The 23699-nt window shown below is 49.3% G+C and overlaps 1 protein-coding gene across 4 annotated transcripts in view; it reads right to left on the bottom strand.

Annotated features, from left to right (window-relative positions):
- Positions 1-23699, bottom strand: part of SLC13A3 (solute carrier family 13 member 3) — a 69905-nt gene that overhangs the window by 40598 nt on the left and 5608 nt on the right. For 2 of the 4 annotated variants that reach the window (XM_059132955.1, XM_059132956.1), the window contains exons 2-3: positions 2579-2844; positions 1273-1436 (exon numbers count right to left, since the gene is read on the bottom strand). In XM_059132955.1, coding sequence (XP_058988938.1) covers positions 1273-1436; positions 2579-2844 — 430 coding nt within the window. Of the gene's footprint in view, positions 1-1272; positions 1437-2578; positions 2845-13663; positions 13821-21045; positions 21308-23699 lie in introns of those variants that run through there. The other 2 variants (XM_059132957.1, XM_059132958.1) reach the window with 2 other exon arrangements.

The following is a 23699-nucleotide window of genomic DNA, read 5'->3' as shown; positions in this document are numbered from 1 at the left end:
AAAACGAACCCTTACTTTTCAAGCCACCTGCAGACAGACCCTCCTTCTTTTGTCTACATTTCCATGGACGCAGCCAGTTCCATGGGTACGAGAGCATGCTGCAAAGTTGGGCTCAGCCATTCGTCTGCTGTGTGACTTGGGGAAGTCACTTCCCCTCTCTGAGCCCTTGCTTAGTCATCCAAGCACGTTAGTTGTATTTTGTTTGGTTTAGAACAGTTTCCGAGGCTCGGGAGAAGCAAATCCTTCAGCCGATCGCACATTGTCGTTGTACTTGTACGAGGCCCCTCTTTTGTTTTCTTTCTTTCTTTCTTTAGTCCCTTTGGTGCCCATTCCCACTCCCATCCTTCACAGAGCAACCACACTCATGCGTTTAATCTGTAGATTTTCGTTGGCTTACGTTCTTGCAAAATGGTCACTTGCGTGAATTTTGAGTTCACATCATGATATTGTCTTCTAGATCTCACTCTGGATTTTTTCCCCCAATCATGACTATGTTTTGTGAGACCCATTTCTAGAACTATGTTCCTCTAATTCTTTGCTCCTAAAGCAGCACGGTGCTCAACAGTGCACACTTGACCTTCCCCTTGGCTGGTGGTGGCTCTCATGCAGCTACTTACCACACCACAGAGAATATATGTGAACACTTTCACATCCATCCCCTCATGGACCTCTGTCAGAATGCCTTTGGCATTTGTATCCAGGAGCCAAACTGCCAAATTACAGTGGATGTGTACATTTATTTTTTTTAGGGCATGCATACATTTAATTTGATTAAATATTTGCAGATTTCCCTTAAGAAAGGCTGACCCAGTACATTGCTCTCTGGCAGAACATAAGGGTTCCCGTGGCCCCACGCCTGCCGACATATGGCATTGTCCAGTTTTCTTATCTTTGCCAAGCTCACTGAAGTAAATCTCGTTTCAATTTGCCTTTCTCTGGTATTAGTGACATTGAACATCTCTTCAAATGCTCTAAAACCCAGTGAAAGTATAATATCTACTTCATAAGGCTGTTCTGAGAGGTCAAAGAGATAATGCAGGCAAAGTGTTGAACTCATCACTCAGTACATAGTCAACACTCAATAAACGCAAATCTTTTAAAAACCAAGGTATCAAGATTTGACTTAACTAATTCTCAGTTATTATTATTTAAGCACTAGGCACATGGGAGATGCTAATATGTATTCCCTTCACCTCTTCTGAATCCTTTGGACGTCCTGCTCCCACTGCTCCACATTGGTGGGGCTGCCCCAGTCCCTTTGCATAGAATTACCTGAGCTCTCGTCACTCTGCCAGTTGAGGTCCTTCTCAGCCTCATTCTGGCTGAAGAGGCTTTTCAGGATGGCGCTGGCAATGGGCAGCATCATGGCAGTGGAAGCTGTGTTGCTCAGCCACATGGACAAGAAGGAGGTGGTCACCATCATCCCCAGAATGAGCCTGGGAACAGAGGGAGTTAGAGGTGCATCCAGAACGGGGGCCCAGAAGGTCCTCTGGTCCCACTTTGCCACCCCTGGGGAATCCAGCCCACTGGTTTCACAGACAAAAAGTTAAGGCCCAGAGAGGATAAGCCAGTGACCTAGCGGAGACCAGATTCACTCACCGGTCTTATTTCAGGTCTAAGGAAACAGATCCCACACATTTAAGTGAACTGGCCACAGGTACCCAAGGTAAAATAGTCCAAAGATACCCCAACCCTGAAATTTTCTCTCCCTTGCCCTCCACCCCAAGTCCTTGATGGCAACAAATGGCAAAGAAAAAAAAAAGAGATGTAAAGAACAGTGAAACCCTATTTTTTTTTTAAAGATTTTATTTACTTAAGAGAGAGACAGTGAGAGAGAGCATGAGCAAGGAGAAGATCAGAGGGAGAAGCAGACTCCGCATGGAGCTGGGAGCCCAATGCGGGACCTGATCCCAGGACTCCGGGATCATGACCTGAGCCGAAGGCAGTCGTCCAACCAACTGAGCCACCCAGGCGTCCCTGTGAAACCCTATTTTAAAGGCCACTTAATCCTCTTAGAATGAAAGTTCAAATCCTCAGGGAGCCCGAGGCCCTGCAGGAATGGCCCCAGCCTCCCTATCTCTTCAGGGCCATCTTGCCACCCACTCCCCACCGGCCTGGGATATTAAATAGCAAACTAGAATAATAATGTCCAGGATTTCTCGCACTTTACAGGTCCAAGCTATAACAGCTTCATTTTATAGGCAAAGAGAGAGAAGTTAAGTCATTTCTCCCAGCAGGAAAGGTGGGGTTTGGCCCCAGCAGTCTGAGTCACCGTGCGAAGTGGCCCTCTCTAGAACTACTGGACACTAGTTCCTGGGGACTAGGCCTGGGATAAGAATTGTACCTGGCTCCCCAGGTGATTCTTACGCACTTTTGATAACTGCCCAAGAGGCTGGCACTGTGTCTGGCACACAGAAGGGGCTCACAACATATCCAGGGAAAGCATGAGTAAATGGAAGGAGGGACATGATGAGCTTGTGGGCCTGGGGGACAGGACAAGGAAGAGTGAGTTTGGGCTCCAAGAGATGCATCCCCTCTGTCTCCTCACCTTTGGGCTGGACCCATGACCTGGCCTTACCTGGCTGGCTGGACCCCAACGAGCATGAGGACCTTGAGGGCGATCCTTCGGTGCAGGTTCCACTCCTCAATGGCGCTGGCCATGATCAGCCCGCTGAGGAAGAGGAAGTTGGTGTCCAGGAAGTACTGGGGGCAGACCTTGTTGGAGGGCAGGATGCCGAAGAAGGGAAAGAGGATGATGGGCAGCAGGGCTGTCACCGAGAGAGGCAGGGCCTCAGTGCACCAATATATGGCCATTAGCAGGATGACAAATAGGCAGCGGCCTTCCTGTGGGAGGAGAGGGGGGGAGATGCAGCTCAGAAGGGTCAGTGGAGCTCTGGGTGACAGTGGGAGAAGAGATCCTGGGGCAGCGCTCTTCAAGGCATGTTCCACAAGGAAGCTGGGGAAAGGGTGAGTGCCCAAAGCTTTGACCTTGAGATGACATTCACCTGTCTGACCCGCATTTTGCTCGACTCTGCAATGGCGAAGCGACACTGACCATTTTATAGGACTGTTTGAGGACTACATGAAATGTGCCCTTGGTTTACAAGTAGACCCTGCGATGAGCACGAGATGGAAAATAGTTTACTTGATAGAGGATTGCAGAAAGTTCTGGAAGGGCAGCTGAGAAGGAAAACAGAAGGAAGCCAATACAGACAGTGTATTCATGAGTTTATCCTTGTGGGCAGTTGGGGCTCAATCCTGATGGGGGACTCTAGAATTGATCTCCTGGGAAACAAGGAAGCTAGCTTTTTACCTGCCAACTCTTGGCCATTACTGGCTGAAGGCTGCTCCTGGGAGCATTAACCCCCCCTCTGAACTTCTGGCCTGCCCCGAGTACAGTGAGCCAACATCCTGGTGCTGAGCATCTGAGGTTCTGCAGGAGACTACTGGCAGGTGTAGGATGATGAGTGCCAATGGAGACACGGGGAGACCACCAGCAGCGGCTGCCACATCCGTATGCAGCACTTAACACAATGTTCAACACAGAGCGCACGCTGTGTAGACACTAATGATAAAAAGTGGTATGTATGGGGCTATTAAATACCGGGAACTGTGTAATCCTCACAAAATCCCAGAGGAGTGAGTGTCCCCATTTTAGGGAGTAGTCAGCTGAGATGCAAGGAGGTCACTAGAAAGACAATGACTGTGCAGAACAAGTCAATCTGCCTCCAGAACCATCGCTCTTCATCGAACCCCACCCAGCTGTCACCAGCAGAATACCAGAACCTATGATACATTGACAATGCAATGTAAAGATCCAGAACAGAACAGCTCAGTGTTTTCCAGGGCTCGAGCAGGAGGTGTGTGTGTTGGGGAAGAGGAGCTGCAAAGGAGTTCAAGGGAACGTTTTGGGATGATGGAAATGTTCTAGAAACAAGAGTACAGCGATGATGATGCCTTCATTTCTGATACAACGGTGTTTCATTGGATCCATCATCAATAACATCTTATTATTAATCATATGGTCACTGTTAGAATAAAATACTTACTGTCCTGACCTTGTTTTCTTATGTTCTCTCAAGGCCATGACCTTGCATGTTCCAGGAGACACAGACTGTTCCTTGAATCTGACTTTAGTAGGTTTGGTTGACTTTACTCAGTGTGCGCAGGACATTGAACTGAATTCCATCCTAACAAGCACCGTCCTAATACAACACACCCTCAGCTACACTGTCAGGCATTAGCTACATGCAGACACTAGGAAGAGTTAATCCATTTAACAGAGGGATAAGGGCAGGATCGGGGGACCGATGACTTTGGCAACAATCTAAGCAGAGATTACCAGTGACTAGGGTCCGAAGGAGTGGTGGAGGTAGTGAGAGGTGGTCTAATTCGGAGTCTATTTCCAAAGGAGAGCCTGATGGCTTTGCCGAGGATCTGTTGGGACGTGTAAGGCAGAGAGAGCAACCAGGAGGGATTCCAAGTGTTGGTCTCAGGAGGGGGGAAGAATGAGGTTGCCAGTTACTGAGCCGGGTGACTGTGGGATATACCCACACAGATCTGTGTAGCCCAAAAACACATCCTGTTTTCTCAACAACCTGGCTGGGAGTTGAGACCAGGAAAATGAGTGAGACGTAGCCACTGCCCTTTAGCCAGGAAATCTGACCATGCCAATAATAGAACAGTCCTCTGTGGCTAGTTCTTCCCAAACTCAAGTGACCCTCGCAGACTCTGCCTACCAAATCTCCCGCAAGCAGAGTATGTTGGTGAATGTTTAACAACTGGAAAGCTCTGTGTATGTGTGTGTGTGTGTGTGTAGAAATTCTTTTTTTTTTTTAAGATTTTATTTATTTGTTAGAGGGAGAGCAAAAGCAGGGGGAGGGGTAGAAGGAGAAGCAGGCTCCCTGCTGAGCAGGGAGCTCGATGTGGAACTTGATCCCAGGAACCCTGGATCGTGACCTGCGCCAAAGGCAAAGATAAGCTTAACCTCTTAACTGACTGAGCCACCCAAGTGCCCCTGTGTGTAGAAATTCTTGATGAGTATTTTGTTTAGCTAAGAAATCACTCATGTCCATTGACAAATGAATTTAGTTTTACTATGAATGCCAGTTTATATTTTTATTTACATTAATGACTAAGACAAGAAGGAAGCAAGGAAAGTATGTCAGAAATTCACTTGTTCACCAATGATGTGAGCGACTTCTTTACTGAATCAAATGATAGTTTTCAAATACTGGAAAAATACGCCCTCATTTTGGGGGGCTATTCACAATGTAACTGCTGTAGACACAACACATTTTATGTTTAATCTGCACTGTTAACATTTTCTATCACTTTCTTAAATTTAAACAAGTAAGGGGCTCCTGGGTGGCTCAGTCGGTTAAGTGTCCAACTCTTGATTTTGACTCAGGTTATGATCTCAGGGTTGCAAGACGGAGTCCCACATCGGGATCGCACTGGATGTGGAGCCTGCTTAAGATTGTCTTTCTCCCTCTGCCCCTTCCTCAACCCTTTATCTCAAAAAAAAAAAAAAAAATCTAGACAAGCAACCAAACAATAAGCTAAGCCCTGATTTGCAGTGTTTGCCAACCTTGCCAACTAGGTGAAAATACCTCCACGTGGTTGATTTCAAGCTATCAGGTGGCATCACTGAACACAGAGTTGGCACGAGATGGGCAGTACACACCCCTGCACAGCATTTCCTCCATACATACTGAAGTAAATAGAGCAGATACAGATAATCTCAAGATCCTAGATAGTCATAAAATAATAAGCAACTGGTAAACTCTATTACCTTTGTTTTAATATATTGAACATTTGTATAATTTCATTTTAAACATCTCTGTTTACAACTGGCTAGCAAAATTTATGAAAACTTGATAATCAGATCTCGAGAGCTAGGATACACACTCCAGTACCCTGTTGCAAGCATCCGGACAGAACATCCATGCAAAACATCCCCCCACCCCCCCCCCCAAAGAATCTGGGTCACATTCTGTTGTAAACTTGATATTCTTCAACTCATGCTTGTGTATCATGTTCCATAATGCAACTTTCTTCTAAAAATACACAATTATTTTCTGCCAAATCTTGCTGCTGGTTCAGGAAGATATGCCACATCTATCTTGTTTTCTATATACTACCTGCCAGACCAACAGTTATCCTGGTTTAGAAGATAGAGGTCTGTCTTAGCTTAGGCTGCTATCACCAAAAACCGTGGGCTTAGTAGTTGAAACAACAGACATTTACTCCCCATAATCCCAGAAACTGGGAAATTGAAGATCAAGGTACCAGCAGATTTGGGTTCTGGTGACAGCTCTCTTCCCAGCTTACAAATCCCATCTTCTCACTATGTCCTTCTCACCTGGTCCTTCCTCAGTGGATACATGGGGAAAGCTTGCTTTCTCCAAAGGCTACACTCCCATCATGGGGTCCCACCCTCGTAAACTGATCTAATCTTACAGTTTCAAAAGGACAGTAAAGAGGCTGTACAAACAACTTGACACCAATAAATTTGATGACTTAGAGGAAACAGAAAGACTCCTCGGAAAACATAACTTATTCAACTATCAGAAAAAGAAAGAAAAGCTGAATATTTCAGTATCTATTAAAGAAACAGAATCAGGGTGCCTGGATGGCTCTGTTGGTTAAGCAACTGCCTTCGGCTCAGGTCATGTTCCTGGAGTCCTGGGACCAAGTCCCACATCAGGCTCCCAGCTCCATGGGCAGTCTGCTTCTCCCTCTGACCTTCTTCCCTTTCATGCTCTCTCTCATTGTCTCTCTCTTAAATAAACAAATAAAATCTTAAAAAAAAAAAAAAGAAATAGAATCAATCATCAAAAACCATCCTGCAAAAAAAGAACCTCTAAGGCCTGCTAACTTCAATGGTAATTCTACCAAACATTTAAGGAATAAATAATACATATTCTACACAAGCTCTTTCAGAGAACGGAGAAAGAGGGAATACTTCCCAATTCATTCATGAGGTCAGGGTAACCCTGTGACTGGCTTATCCTGATGAGGGCATCAAAAGGAATAATAATGGTTGAGCATTGCTGGGACATGCAAAGTCATCTGGAAAACCAGTTTCCTTGTCTCTCCTGCCTCGCATCTCTATGCAAAAGAAATACAGGCACAATGACAGCCCAAACCACCAGTTTCTCGTGTATTAACTCATTCAGTGACAGGTACTATCACTACTTCATCTAAGTTATAGAGGAAGGATGTCCCCCATTAAATACATGTTAGAGCAACAGCAGGAGAGAAAAATAAACATGACCTTTCAAAAAACTAGCTTTATGAGCTATAATTTACATATAATCAGTTGCATCCATTGATAAGTACACGATTTGAGGTTTGACAAATATACCACCAATGTCACATCCCAATCAAGAAAGAGAACATCACCCCAGAAAGTTCCCTTTTGCCCCTTCCAGGTCAAATCTCAGGCCCCTTCTAAAACATTGCTATGATTTCCATCACTAGAAATTTGTTTTGCCTGTCTTTGAACTTAAATGGAAGCATACAAGATGTACTTTTGTACTTTTTTGTTTGGGACAATGCCTGCGAGACTCATGCATGTGGTTGTGTATATCTACAGTTTGTTCTTTGTTTGTGCTGAGTAGTATTCCCTCCTGTGACTGTACCACCATTTGTCTGTGCCTCCTCCTGCTGATGGACATTTGGATTGTTTCCAGTTTGGAGCAATTATGACTAAAGCTGCTGTGAACATTCAAATGTCTCTGCTTTGGGGGTGATGCCCTATAAGTCCTTTTGTGCCTTGTATGACACAATATATAATGGGGGTGGGAGAAAGATGTTACTGATAAATTCTGGCTGTAAGGGGTTGACTTTCAAAGGCTCTGAGTCCTTGGCTTGGCCTGTTTTCTCACTCTCCCTCTTCCTCTCCTTCCCTCCCCTGTTCTCTCTCTGTTTCACTCTCTCTTCCCTCTACTCACTCCCACTCTCTCTCTTCCCTCCCTTGGTGTTCTTGCCAAGATGTCAACATCAGTCCTTTGAGGAGGGAAAACTCCACGTATGGCCCATGTCAGCTGGGGAGGTGACCCGAGGGAAATGGCAGTAATTGGGAAGTTGATCCTTGGCTGGCAGGGGGGCTTTGCCAGTAAGTGGGTCAAGAGTGTGTTTCATTACCTTGCTGGGTTAGTTAGGGATGGGAGCCAGGCCAAGGTGACCCCAAATAGCTTCCCTGCCCTGGCTGGGCTTCCTGTGGCCAAATGGATCCAGAACTGCCAGCTGGATGCCAGACATCTGGTGGGGAATTAATAAGTATTACTGCCCCTCACCCCCCAACCCTGCCAGGCCTTGAGAACAGAACTGACCCCCAGAGATCTAAAGTCTCTTGGGAGGCTTGGAGGCAAGGAACTGGGGCCCATGTACACTAAGTGGTGGGGTCTCAGAGATCGAGCAGGCTGAGCCAGTTCCCACCTCCAGGCCTTTGCACCTGCTGTCCCCTCTGCCTGCCCCTCGACCCTGATCTTGGTCCAGCTGGCTCCTGCTTGCTGTTTGGCTCTCATCTCAAAGGTCGCCTCTTTGGGGAGTGACCTGACCATGTGATCTGACCGTGCGATCAATTGTGGTCTGATTTCCATTGTCTGGCCTTGTTTTTATCAAGCAGTTCTCAATAGCTCAAGTATTTCTTGTTTGTTGCTTTATTATTTCCTTCCCCCTACCAGACAATAAGCTCCATACAAACACGACCCTTGTCTTTATTTGTTCACCTCTGTCTCCAGGGCCTCAGTGGATATTTGTTGAATGAATAAATACATGATGTAAATCAGGCAGCACAAACTCAAGTACAGGGGACCATTTAATGAGTGAAGCGGGTTGGCTGAAGAAAAAGATCACATCGCTATCTCCCATCTGATTGGCACTTGGGGCAGTGCCATTATTTTAGTAGCAGGAAAATGCCTAGGCTTGATAATAAATCACAGTTGGGACTGGGCCTCCAAGTCAGGAATGCAATAGGGAGGAGTGGGGACTGCGGCGAACAAGGGGAGGGTATTGGTCCCTCTAAGAACAGCAACTCCTGCTCAGCTTCTAGTTGTTGCCATGAGAATATGAGCCCCATAATGCCTGATTTCTGATTTTTCAAAAGCATCTTGACACTGTGCTTTTATTGGAACATCTCACAGTTTTGAAAGATTCGCTCATTAAGAAAGTAGTCGGCAAAAAACCCACATCGTCAAACATTACCAAACCCATGGTCATTGGGTTATGATGGTTTTAATTGGTGTAAAAGTCCAGAAAAGTGCTCACACATACACAATTCTGAATCTAATTCAGGTTGTTCACAGATTACTAGGGATTGTGGGATGCTCTATTTAAATCTTTGCTCCATTTGTAAATTCTTATTTTACAGGTATAGAAACTGAGGTCTGCAGAGGGGCAGTGATGTCTTGAGGACAACACAGAGCATGAGAGCTGAGATCTCCCTGCACTCAGGCCTGGTTACCATTTAAATGGTGGGCCAGGGGGTAGGGTTGGGAGGGACCCACGATTTGACCCCAACCCCCAGCACATCTGCCTCACTCACCTCTGCCTCCTGGGTGAACTCAGACCAGCCACCTGGCCCTGTGGAGGAGGGTCAGTCTGCCTGTCAGCAAATGGAGACTTCCCTTGATCTCTCAAGGGCAGATTAGGGTGGGCAGATTAGGGTAGAAGCATGGAGTCACATGATCCCAGGGCCCTGTTCCTTTGAATTTTAACTTGTGAGTTTAGAGGTCAGGGCAGGTGTCTCGTCCTGCCGAGACTCATTTTCTAGATCATCTCAGAGTCAGCAATTTGCCTCTTTGCCACTTGCTTCTGTCTCGAGGCTCCACTTCAGGAGATGGGATCTTGCTGAGAGGACCCAGGGTCGACGGAATCAGAGCTTCCAGTGAAATTTCTCGCAGCTGCCCAGGCCCTCACCTCTGCCACTGGAAGCTGGTACCATTCGGCTGAAACCTCCAGGAGTGGATGAGCCTAAAGGAGGCTACTGCCCAAGGAGACAGGTGTTGGAAGCTCTTGCTTGTCCTATCAAGGTTGACACAGAGGCCAGATTTGGGATGAACTTGATATGGAGGGGGCTGAGCAATGCTGAAATGGGAAGAAAAAAAGTACCAAGGGTATCTCCAGGACTGGGCTGTCCGCATACAGAGCTCCCAGTCACACACGGCCATATATGTGCAAATTCATTAAAATGGAACGAAATTTGGAATTCCAGGTCCTCAGTCAAGAGAGCCACATTTCAAGTGCTCAGTAGCTCCTTGAGACTAGTGTCTACCCTCTCTGGATAGAGCAGATACAACACTTCATCATCACAGAATGTTCTGGTGGATGGAACTGCTCATTTGGCTTAAGGGCCCAGAAGTCGGGGTGTGGTGGCTCTGTTTCAGAATCTGAAGGCAGGCCACTGACTGAACCCTCTGAGCATGAGATCCGTTCACTTGCAAACTGAGAAGAAGAGAATGAGGGGAATCCGGGTGGCTCAGTTGTTAAGCCTCTGCCTTCCGCTAAGGTCATGATCCCAGGGTCCTGGGATCGAGCCCCCGCATTGGGCTCCCTGCTCGGCGGGAAGCCTGCTTCTCCTTCTCCCGCTCCCCATACTTGTGCTCCCTCTCCCACTGTGTGTGTCTCTCTCTCTCTGTCAAATAAATAACTAAAATATCTTTAAAAAAAAAAAAAAGGAAAAGAACACAGTGACCCTGGGATGATACCTCACCAAGGACCCCATTAGAACAAGTGTGCTCAAGAGCGCTTGGAACACGCACTTAACAGGCAGGCTGTTGCGGGAGTGAGATTATGAATACACATCGATTTATTCATTATTATGCCCTACTTTCCAAATTTCAACTACAAATACAATATTTTTTCCTTAACGAAGACATTCTCTGAATATACAAGCAATCTATCTGTACAACTCCGGGATTGCACTTTCCTTCTCTGAGGATTACAGATAGTTCATGGTCATAGAGCAGACATTTGAGGTCAGCCTGCTTTCTTCCTCTTCATGGCTCACCTGAAGTTTTTGCCTCCATATCTGCTTTTGGATATGTAATCCGCTTACGGATTGTTTAACCCTCCAGTCTATTAATGCCACCATTCTATATATATATATATCAGTGTTCATGGGTCTCTGTAAGTTTTTTTCTGGGAGACAGAAAATCTGCATATGTTCTGCTTTAGTTTCAAAGAAGTCTTCTGCTATTAAAGATTTGAATGGAGAGAGTCCCCAACTTTCAATGGTTTGACTTAATGATTTTTCTCCATGAGAATGGCGCAAAAGCAACACGGCAGAAACCGTGCTTTGAATTTTGAATTTTGATCTTTTCCCAGGCTAGAGATATTCAGTGTGATGCCCTCTCATGCCCTCTCTCCATACTGGGCAGCAGCCTCGGGCACAACTTGCTGTCAGCCCCACAACCACACGTGCACACGCAACCATCGTGACCCCGTGCAACCATTCTGCTTTCCACCGCAACACTGCGTTAGAGGACTCCGCCCCACTGCTGGCTAATGTGAGCGTCCCAAGCACTGTTTAAGGCCGGTGAGGCTGAGCTGTGACGTTCGGTAGGTTAGGTGCCATAAATGCACTGGTGACTCACGAAATTTCCAGCTCACCCTGGGTTTGTTGGGATGTAACCCTGTCAGAAGTGGAAGAAGAGCTGTACTGTTTTCTGTTCTATTTGTTCTGTTCCTTCATGTCATCTTGAGCAACACCAATTATACAGAAATTGGATCTCCTTTGCCATCCATGCTGATCATTTCCCCCTCATCCTTTCTTACTTTCTTTCCCATCTCATTTTGTTCTATCTCCGTCAGCCTGTACGGCATGTCCTAGACAACATCCCTGATTATGTTTTTATTTTATATTTTATGTTTTTTTTCTGATTATATTTTTTATCTTTCTCCATCTTGCTGCTTCTAATGTGGCTTCTCTAATAGAGCAGCTTTGTTTCTTCCACCTGCTTCCAGAACACTGTTTTTTTGTTTGTTTGTTTGTTTTTGTTTTTTCATGTCCTTCTGCTTTCCACAGTCTCTTCTTTGGCCCTTTTATTTCACATCTTGAGATTTATTTTAGGAAGGCCATCATTTCTTGAATTTTTTTCATATTTCACAGAGAAATGTCTGTCCAATAGTTTCTCCTAGTTGATAACACAGATCTTCCAATATTTATTCTTTGTCTACTTTGTAGTTGATGTTCTCTGACTTCTTATTTCTCATACTGCGTTTTCACAGGTCCCATGCAGGCGCCTCACCACAGAACAGTGGCCCTCCTTCTCAGGCGAGTTCTTTGTGAAAGGCCAGTGCAGGGAGAGGGACGGGAGGGGAAGTTGAGGCAGCAGAGAGGTCTAAGCATCAGCACGGCTGATTTTCCTAGAACCCTGTCTCACTATGTCTCCACTCTAACCAGTGGGCTCAGTATGGAGACTAAGTGTGAAGACACAAGAACATCACAGTGCTTTGGTGTCTCTTTGAGCTTTGCATCTCTTTGGCTGAGACCAAGAACCAGTCCAACCATACAGTGGGTCATTATCCCTCCTTGCCCTTCTGCCTGCCACCTGAACACCTGCTTTGGGCCAAGGGGCTTCGAGCCTCCTCATCCAGCTCATCCGAACTCAGTATTGTCACATGTGTCTCGGGGACTCTCACGCCTTGGGCTTGGCCAGCATTCCAAAGGGCTCAGAGAGTAGAAAAATACTTTGGGAGAATCTGTGCCCAGCCCAGGAATGGCAGAGGCTTGTGTCACTCCTGGTCTCATGTCATGTGGTCTAAACCCCACCACCAGCGTCTGCGCCATCTGCACACCCCTGGGGAGGCGTTGTGGTCTGGCATCTTTCCTCAAGATGGCACGTGCCTCTCCTGTTGCTGCTCTCTGTCGCTGTTTCCAGACTGCTTCAGAAAGGTGAATGGAATAGAGAAGTCTGGATCTCATCAACTTAAACCACGAGTGCCTTCCACCTAGGGATTTTGTATCAGAAAGGGCTATCTTGCCTTTTGCTTGCCTGTGTTTGCATGCACAGGAGCAGTAGCCTGGGTGCTGGAACAAGGAGGGCCTGAATTAGAAATGCAATCCTTCCACACCCAGGCTGTGTGATCCCGGTATTCAGCTGGCCTTGGCCTTGGTTTCCTCATCTGCAGGAGGCACGTCATCACAGCACTTGCCTTGCAGAGTGATGTTTCTCGTGTGCGGTGACCAGTGTCCCAGGGAGAGTTATGTGAGAATACGCCATTAATTATGAGCTGTCGTTATGTTTTATGCATGTTCAATTTCTGGAAGTTAGGCTTCAAAAAGATTGTTCTTAATTCTTTAAAACAAAACAAAACAAAACAAAATACGAAAGCTACAATGAACCTGAGATCATTTAATCCAGTGGTTCTCCACAGGGGGTGATTTTGTCCCCTGGAGAACATTTGTCTGGGGATACCTGGGGTTGTCATGATGGGAAGGCTACTACTGTTGTCTAGTGGGTAGAGGCCAGGACGCTGCTAAACCACTCACAGTGTACAGGACGGCCCCACGACAAAGGATTATTTGTTCCCAGTAGCATTAACGTCGATAGAAACCCTAGTCTATGCTAACCCCTCACACAATGGTTGTCCAGAGAAGGAAAGTGGCTTGCCTGGGGTCACATAGTGAGTAAGAGGTAAGGACTTGACTTACCTTGTTTCATTGAAAGACTGTTGTGCCTGGAGCTTTACCAGGCAGAGGAGATGGGAGCAGGGTTGGACAGGGGTGAGGCAAGTACCCCTCGCTGACAGTGAGCCCAGCTTCAACTCTGCTCCCTGGCTGCCTCTCCAGGCTTCCGCTAGTCCTGGCACTGGGTGAGAGTGGGGGTGTCAGGGTTGGTCACCACAGTCCTTGACCCTGACCTCCTCCTGCCAATGAGTAGGCATTTCGAACAAGCATTTCTAACCTAGGCATTTCTTACAGGAAGGCTTATAATCCCTCCCACCAAGGAAATTCCAGCTTCTCAGGTTAGCTCGTCTGTTACTACAGGGAGTAAAGTCTGCAGACAAAATGCACAGAGATGAGGGAGGAGAAAGAAGAAAATGCCATGTCAGGAGGTTAATTTTTGAGCTGGGGAATGATTTCCAGACAGACACAAGGCCACTTTTTTCCACTGCCCCCTTGCTTGCCCCCTTCACTCAGCAAATGTCCTCTGAGGCCAGGGGCAGGAGCTGTGCAGAAACTGTGTCCTCCCCTCCCCTGCCCCCTTCCCCTCTCTACCCCATCTCCCCACTGAGTCACAGCAGACATTTTCGTCGGGACACTGCGGCATGGCCAGGCTCTCAGCGGGCACTGGTGGTGGCTCCATGCCAGGCAGAAAGGGGGTTGGCCGGCCCTTCAGGGAGCAGGCCTGGGGCCAGCTGCCCACGGCGGTGCCCTCCAGCTGCCCACGAAAGCCCCCCCTACCCAGGGTTGTGCAGGGCTGACTGTGGGAAGCCCTGAACACTAGCCAGGCAGAAGCTGTGCCTTAAACCTCTCTGTATTCTCTCATGACCTCCAGTCCAGCGCCTAAGCCTCGAACAGAAACCCCGGAGCCACCGAGGCCCGGAAGCTTCATGGCTCAGGCGCTCGCTGCTAGTGGGAAAGACCTCAAGCAGACCGCCTCCCCTCTCAGAGCCCCGTTTTTCTCACCCATAACAGGAGAGGAATGATGTCACTGTCACCAGGGTGGGACAACATGTGGAAGATGGCCAGTCCCCGGGAGGCAGAAGCAGTTGGGATCAGCAGAACGAGCAGTGGCCAGGGAGCTAGGACACGGGGGCTGAAATCTGGGCCTGACCCCCAAAACCAGAAGACCCTCTGAGTTATGCCGCTGGCATCCTGAGCCGGAGGGCCTGGGTTCAAATCCTGCCTCCACTGCTTCCTAGAGGGGGTGACTTAACGCCACACCTCGGTCTCATTTGGAAAATGGGGCTGATGCTGATGACAAGAATTTCAACCCCTGAGTTACTGCTACAAGGATTAAGTACATTCACGCAGCCAGAGTGCCGGGAGCAATGCCCAGCGGAGTCAGCGATTTACGGAGCGTTACCCACTACCTACAAGCTCTGTGCTTCGAGACGCTTCCATGCCCTCTTTGCTTTTCTTTTTACTTTCTTGGCCTTTGAAATGGGACATTTCATCCTGAGGACCTGTGAGGTACTTCAGGTCTGCCACGTAAGGATGAAGGCCGTGATTCTAGGGGGCACACGGATATGGACCCCAAAGGGAAGGGAGTGTGGTGCACACATAGGACAGGGCCCAGGAAAGGGCCTGGCCTAGCAAGAGGGGAGAGAACCTGAGACGCCCATAGGCACCTGGGCATGAGGCCTCCACTTAAAAAGAGGGGGTCCAGGGGCACCTGGGTGGCTCAGTGAAAGCCTCTGCCTTCAGCTCAGGTCATGATCCCAGGGTCTTGGGATAGAGCCCTACATCGGGCTCTCTGCTCAGCAGGGAGCCTGCTTCTCCCTCTCTCTCTGCCTGCATCTCTGCCTTCTTGTGATCTCTGTCTGTCAAATAAACCAAATCTTTAAAAAAAAAAAAAGGGGGGGGGTTTCCAATAGAGCCAGCCGACGCTCAGGGGCACGGGGCTACCGGGAAGGCCACGGTCCTAGCAGAAAATCCTGGGCTACCCTCCAACAAGCTGGGAGCTCCAGATTGATAGGCATCCCTCTGAGCTGCTGGGTCCCCAGCACACCAGGAGGCATGTTACGCCAGCCTGCAAGAACTGGGAGGGACATCAAAGGGAACGTGGCCACGGCCCTTCCGTGAAAGCCTGTAGGCTCGGGGCATGTCCCCGCTCTCCCCTCCCGTCCCCGCTCTCTCCATCAATTCTCCCTTATTGCCTCAGAGCGACACCACAGCTACTCAACGTGGCTATATGCACGGAGCCCTGCGACAGGCCAGGTGGCTGCCCATGGATTCCCTGGTTCAACCCCACCCACAGCTCCAGGAGACCGCACTGCAGCTGTCCCCCATCTGCCGAGGCTCAGAGAGCTCGACGGACTTGTCCCAGGTCACGTGGCCTTGGTGTGAGCGGTGGATGGGAAAGATAAAGTGACCCTTTCCTGAGGCCCTCGCCCGGCCAGCGACCAGGTATGCCTCGGACATGTGGTAATGCACCTGCTTAGCACATGACCCCATAAAGAAAGGAGAAAACAGACAAAGAGAGGGTCTGCGGCTCTTTCGTCCATGTGTACGCTTCTAGCCAGGGATAAAGTGTGATTCCCACTGTGTGGTCTGAGCCCAGGGCCCTGGGCCGGGCTCAGCAATGAGGATAACCATGACCGTAACATCCAGCCCGTACTGAGTGCTCACCTGGGCGGGTGCGGGGCGGAGCTCCCTACACAGATTGTGACTTTTGCTCCACACACATGCTCTGGAAGGTTCTATTAAAGAAAATGAAAGGACCCTCCACAGAACAGTACTTTACAAGCCCTCTCACATCCCCTATGGGTCAGCTCAGTCTTGAGGGGCAGCAGAGCTGAGGGGCAGGTGCCCATTTTCTGGAGGAGGAGACTGAGACATAGAAAGTTAAACTGGAAACTAGCCCAGAGTGACCCAGAGGGAAACAGTGGAGGCAGCCCAGAAGTCCGGTCTCTTGATTTCCTACCAGGCTCCTCCCTACCTTCTCCAGTGCCTGAAAATACCTGAGGAAGCAGTTAAGAGTCACCTGTGTCCATCTGGGCTCATGACTCAAGGGGTAAAAGAGGAAAAAGTGGAGGTGGGGGGCTCTCCTCAGGAGATCTCCTACTATCCCTCGGGACTGGATTGGTTCGACCCCTGGACTCATTAGCAGATGTTCTAACAAGTTCAAGTTCTCAGAGCCATTCATTAAAAGTGTTCCTGGGGCAGCTCACACATTACGGCTGTCCAAGCCTCACTAATCATTCATGAGCCAGGACAGGCGGGTGGGGTGGGTGCAAGCCCCGCTGGACCCATGAGGCCCCAGCGGACTGACTCAGCCCAAGGAGGACAGAACACGTTGTTCTGAAAAGAGAGAGCCACCCACTCCCCACTGTGTAACCCAGGACAGGACCTTTTCTTCCCCAGGCCTCAGTCTCCCCATCTGTCCAGAGGGCCCTTCAGTTCCCAACATGGGGCAGGGGTACACCTAAAGCCCCCCTCAGGGCTTCTCTACCTCCTCCTGCTCCTCAGAGCCCCTCCCATGTCTTTTGGGGCCTGTGCCAACAGGAGCCCTTTCTCTGGCTGAATGAGAAATCAGGCCTTAAAGGCACTGGGGAGAGGGTGTGACTCTAAATCCCAGCTAGGCCCTTGAACTTAGTTTCTCCATGATTCGGGGGCCAGCGGTTTGTCTCCTGGGAAGGGTTGTCTTAAGGCCCTGGGAAGATCATTTGATGAACACTTGCCACTCACCTACCTCAGTACCTTTGCACCTGCTCTTCCCTTGCTCTTCTTTTATATGTGCTCAGCTTTGATCAGCTATCTTCTCCTTTAGGAATTTGTTCAAGTGTTCCCTCCTCAATGAAACCTCCTGACGCTACAGTTGCACTACCTCCATTATCAGCTCCCCACTCCCCTTCCCTTTTATTCCCATCATCATTTGCCATAGGCCTCACTTGTTTATCTGTTGGGTTCTGTTTTTGTTTTTGTTTTTTCCAATGTCTCCCTCTCTAGAATATCAGTTCCATAAGTATAAGGATTTGTGACTATTTGGTTCACTGCCATATATCTTTGGAATAGTAGCTGGCGTTGAGTAGGTGCTCAGTTAATAGTTTCGGACTGAATGTACTAATCACTTGCGGACAGCACCTGGCACACAGGAAATAGCCGTTTTTATTCCACATTCATTCTGGACATATTTATGAAGCACCTACTGTGTGCCAGGTGTCAGAAGATACATTGGTGAACGAACAAGATGGTCAGGGTCCCTACTTGTACTTCGCTATCTGAAGGGCACTTTACTGTTTATAAAGCCCTTGGCTTCCTTGGCTCCTGACCACGGCCCCCTGAGGTAGGCAGACCCATCAGACTGAGGAAACTGAGTCGGGCACACGCTCTGCTCCCACTCACGGAGCAAGTTCTTGGCCAGGCTGGCATCTACCCTAGGTCAGCTGAGGCCATATCCTGTGCACCCACTGCTCTGCCTAATCTCCCTCAGGCACTGGGAGTCTTCCCTGCCTCTCCCATGTTCCATTCTCGACTGGTTCCCATCACCTCACCCGCACTCTGATCCTGCTGGCCCTGCTCTGGACATCCTGCGAGCCCCTGTGACACATGTTGGGGGAAGCTGGCCCCTGCTGCTGAGGCTGACCTGGGAGGTTTCCAAGCCCCTTCCAACCGTCTGCTGCTCACATCTCTCCCTTCTCAGGCCTCTGGGGTTCCAGGCTTCGGGCCAAGAATAAGGGGTCTTTCTCTGATAAGCATTATCTCATTTAATCTTCTCAGCAGCCCCTAGGAGAAGAGCTTATTCTGTTCTATAAGGGAGGAAACAGGCTCAGAAGACCCGAAAACCCACATAGTGAGTGGGGAGAAGATCAAGAGGACCCAGGAGCAAGCCTCATCCTCCGTAAAGCATTTCCAGACCCCTGGATCCGCAGGCTCATTTGTAATGCAAATATTACTACTACTTATAATAAAATAACACTAATAGCAACCATTTCCCTAGCACCTTTTATGTTCCAGGCACAGCTTAAGGTACGAGCCGATCTTCACAAGACCCTTATGAGGAAGGTCCGATCAGTGTCCTCATTTTACGGAGGAACTGAGGCACAGAGAGGCTAAGTCACTTGCCCAAGATCACACAGCCAGGAAGAGGGGGAGAGCAAGATGAGTCCAGGAAGTCTGGTGTCTGCGTTCCCACTCTCACGATGCTCCCTCCTAATTCAGAAAATGATTCGGGGAGGGGCACAACAGCCCAGGGATTCTGGACCGACCACTTTTCCAGAAGCAGAAAGCCAAGGTCTGGAGGCCAAAGGCCGGGAGCAGGAAATGGAGCCAGGCCTCCCAGGCTGAGGACACAGGTGGGTTTAGCAGGGGTGAGAAGGCACTCTCAGAAAGGTCTCAGTCCCCAGCCCCCAACAAGAGTGGGGAGATGCCCCGTGAGCCAGGTGCCGCACCAGGCCTCTGCCAGGCTCCCTGGGCCTAGACACCCCATGTTCTCGTCCCAGACACCAGCGCCCCTCAGACTCATTTCCCAGCAAACTGCCTTCAAGTCTAGGTTTGGGTTCTGCTGGCAAATACCCCGCTTGGGCACCACGGAGTTTTGCCAAGTTCCAGCCCTTCACAGAAAAGGGGTCGCAGAGAGCGAGGGGCAGGCAGAATGTTCCTTCACTCTCCCCTGCCCACCCAGGCCTCCGGAGCCAGCTGCGGGGGAGAGCAGGAGAGAAAGGTGCAGGCAGCCTGTGAACTTATGGGGACATGGGGACAATCGGGGCTGTGGGTGGCAGCAAACAAGGACTTCTCTTGTTTCTCCCAACCAAGGGAAAGGTGTCGCCTGCTGCAAGCCCCAGGGCCGAGGGGACAAAGGGTCAGCTCCACCCAGGGCAGCCAGGAGCCGCCCTCTGAGCCAGGCTGGGTGACCAGGTATTCTGTCTTGACTGACAGGCCCTCCATTTCCGAATCCCCCCAGCCCGTGAGGGCCCCTCCAGCCAGGCCCTGGGCCACAGGCAAACACCTCCTCTTATGGACCGTTTGTTTCCCTGGCAGAAAACCGGATTTGACTGTGCCTGCCTCCCAGGCTGGTTGGGAGATCAAAACATCGAACTCGTTCAAGGCAGGCTTCTGGAACTCCGCACAGCCACCATTTGGGGCCTGAGGTCTTTGTCGTGGGGGACTGTCCCCTGCACGGTAGGGTGCTTTGCAGTACCCTTGGCCTCCACCCACCACCTCCATTGCCCCGTGACAACCAGTAATGTGTCCAGACTTTGCCAATTGTCTCCTGGGGAGCAAAATGCTCGAAAATCACTGATTTAAAGCATTTCCCAGAGCCTAGAACATAGTAGGTGATCTGTCCCTGAAGTTAGGCAACATCAAGACCTTTACCAATATCATCGGTTATTAGCACATCTGTTTATAGATGAGAAAACAGAGGCACAGAGAGGTTAAGTAACTGGCCTAAGATGACACAGCATATTAAAAAGCCAGGATTTGAACCCAGACAGCCAAAACCCAGCTCCCATCTATCATGCTTGACCACCCACATTAGTTCCTGTCTTCAGCGAGCTCCCTGAGATTTCCAAACTCCTACTCGGGTCAGGATGACATTATCTCTCTTTTAGGCAGGTTTTCCTGATGCCTCTGACAATACCCAACCTCATCACTTCCTTCCCCCTTCACCTCCACTGAACCATGAAGGAGTGTGCGCCTTCAATAAGGCAGACCAAGGGTCAAATGCCAGCCCCACTACTCATTCAATGACCTTGAGGTGCTGGGCAAGTGGCTTCCCTTCCCAGCCTGGACCTTTCCATCTATAGAACAGATCTATCACCCCTGCATCACACGCTGTGGCTAAGAACACAGACTCCAGAGCTAGAACGCCAGGGTCTGAATCCCAGCTCTGCCCCTTCCAAGCCTTGGGCATTCGGACAAGTGACTAAACCATTCTGTGCCTCAGTGTTCCCATCTGTGAATGTGGACAATAACAGCACCTGCCCCGCAGAGCCATGATGAGCAAAATGAGCTAGCAAGCCTGAGTGCTTTGAATGGTGCCTGGCACATCATACGCACTGGGAGGTGTTGGCTATGGCTCTTAGGAGCCTCTCGGGGAGCAGAGAAGAGGGCATGAATAAGGCATGTGGCCCAGGACATCAACAATCTTGAATTCACTTCCTACAGCCTCCCAGGGACTCCAGCACATTCCCGTAAGACAGCTTAATATGCTTGAAATCAAATCCCCATCTTGCCCCTGACTGCTTGTAAGGACCCACGCAGGAGAGTGGAGCAAAAGGGACAGAGGGACAAGACAGACGCTGGGCCTGTGGCCCCCTCGGGCCTTTTCCTACTTCTTTATCAGCTGGGGATCGCTGTTCTGTCCCATGTATCAGTGCTTCCCTCCACCCAACAACACAGGCTCCTCCCCACTGGTTGCCCCTCACCTGTAAATTTCAGGGACAAGTAGCAGAGCCAAGAGCCTTGTACCCCCAGTATGCAGATAAGAGCAACAGCCAGGCTCCTTGATCGAGCATCTCCCATGAGTCAGACCCTTTCAAGTCTTCCCAGCAGATAGGTTTCAGGATGCCCACTTTGCAGGTGAGAAAATCAAGGCTCAGGGGAGGGAAGTGACTTGCCAGGATGTGCTTTGAGCTGTGGCCTTGTGTGTCTCTTCTCCAATGCATCTCAGCTGGAGAGTGGGGCTCGGGAGCATGTGTGCAACTCGTTCCAGGCCCCAGCCAGGTCTGGCTTTGCTAAGGTGCTGACTTTGTGTGTTCAAGGTCTGGCCAGGGCGGGGGGGGGGGGGGGTGGGAATCCTGCTCATCGGTCCAGAGGGCCAGAGGGCGCTGTCCTGTTGAGTCTGGTCAGGAAACGATCTCGCTCCCTGCTGCATCACCAGGAATCACATCGGCCTGTTTACACACCTGGCAGGAGCTCCAGGCAAGCGGAAAGTTGGCTGGGCCTCAGAGGAGCGGCGCCGAGGCCAAGGGGCCTGTGTGGGCAATGGGTCAGACCTGGCCAGAGAGCATGTAGGGGCACAGATGAAGGTTCTGGGACCGTCTGGCTGGGAGAGTCTGGGGAAGTCTCTCCAGGCCCTCTCTGGGCCTCAGTCCTCCCAACTGGAAAAGAGGGAGCTGGAAGTACGATTCCAGCTCAAACCTTCCACAACGGGGAAGCAGTCTGGGCTTTTGAAAGCGCGTGTCTTCTAAATCAGGGCCAGCCGAGTTCAAGTCCAAATTTATTCACTCACTTGTTTACTGAGTACCAATCACGTGTCAGACGCTGTCCTAGGCACAGGAAGGGAGGAGGCTGTGGGGAGCAAGCGATGCCCCGACATTGCCCACTGCCTACTTGGGGAGGCAGACAGTGAACAAATAATGGCCATTTCAGATTGGGATGAATTCCATGAAGGAAATAAAACAGGAGGCTGGTTTAGAGAGTATTTGGTGGGGTAAGGAGGACAAGTATTCTTAAGAAAGGGTAGTCAGGGAGGACTCCTCAGAAGAGGTACAATTAGGGCTAAGACTTCAATGACCAGAAGGATCCAGCTGTGGAAGATCAGCAGCAAGAGCAGCCCAGGCAGAGAGAACAGCAAATGCAAAGGCCCTGAGGCCGGAAGAAGGTTGGTAGACTTGAAGGACCAAAAGAAGACCTGTGAGGCTCGATCACGGTGAGAGAAGAATATGGAAGACCGAATCAAGCGTGTGTTCTAATTACTGAATTTGATGCTCTGACATCCTGGGACCTTGATAACTCTGGAAGGTCAGCCGCTACCAGGGCTAGCTAGTTCCTAGAGATAGTAAACAACTCAAGGTATTTTTCCAATGTAAACCACCAATCCAGAGCCCACACCCCCAACCACCTCTTTTGTTGGGCTCTTTCACTCCAGGCCACAATCCATCCTCCTGCCTCAATCACTGAGAGCCAGGTACCAGACACCTAGGGACAGCCTCTGTCCTAGAGCTCATGGAAATTATTTGCACCAGCCAACCCTATGACTGCTTACCCTGACCTGCCAGATAGTGATAAAGACCATGACAAAAGGTAAAGCAGGGAAGGGAACAGAGTGTAAAAGATTTTTTTTACCTCTCTGTTAGATAGGGTGGTCAGGGAGGCCTTTGAGGACGGTGGTCTTTAAGCATTGATGAATGAAGTGAGAAAGCAAGCCTGGCAGATATCTGGGGAAACAGCAGTTCAGACAGAGGGAACAGCAAGTGCAAAGATCCTGGGGTGAGAGCAAATTTGAGATACATAAGAAAGAGGCAAGGTCAGTATGAGAGCAGAGGGAGCAAGGGGGCAGAGCTCCCAGTAAGTGATCAATAAATATTCGCTGCTAATAATCTTCAATGAGGGCCAACTGGGATCTGAGCAGAAGCAAGGGAGCTTGACTTCGGATTTCCCTTACCCTTTATCTAGAAGTTAGGCTCAGGGATTAAAAATCACTAGGTAAAACATGATGGCTGGAAGCCTGAAATGGGGTATCGGTGGACAAAGATAGAGGGGTGAAGGCGCTCTCCTGCCCACTCTGCCACTCCCTCATGCCTCAGGCAACTCACTTCCTTCTCTGGACCTTGGTTCCCTCTTCATGGAAGTTGATCTAGAATGAGCCTCCAGTTCTAAGCACTGTGACAGGCTCCAATAGTAGCAGCTGACATTTACTGAGTGCTTACTACAGGACAGCACTTGGCAAAGTGCCTTAGGCATACGAACGCACTTCAGTAGGATTAGACCCAATCTCCAGATGAGTAAACTGAGGCTTAGGATTGGCCATTTCAATGTAGCTCATTCCACCAAACACCACAAGCAACTCTCCTTTCCACCCCCACAGCTAGCTTCAAAGATCCCTCCAGGGAAAAAAAGAAAATGTGTAAAGGATAGACTGCAAAAGAAACAAAATTTATGTGCATCTAAGACGTAGCTTTTGCCAATATTTGCAATAAACCTGTTCTTGATCACAAAATCCCACAAGGAAAGGTCTATGAATAAATCCTTTTTATCAGACGGGGGACCGTTTCAGAGAGCTTCATGAAGACACTGTGGGTTCTTTCCTCCCCCTCATTCCTTCCAGATCAAAGCCTCAGTTTGATAGTAACTTGTC

Source organism: Mustela lutreola, chromosome 9 (genome assembly GCF_030435805.1).
Source record: "Mustela lutreola isolate mMusLut2 chromosome 9, mMusLut2.pri, whole genome shotgun sequence".
In the NCBI taxonomy this organism is placed as follows: Eukaryota; Metazoa; Chordata; class Mammalia; order Carnivora; family Mustelidae; genus Mustela; species Mustela lutreola.
This window is presented reverse-complemented; position numbering and strand designations above follow the sequence as displayed.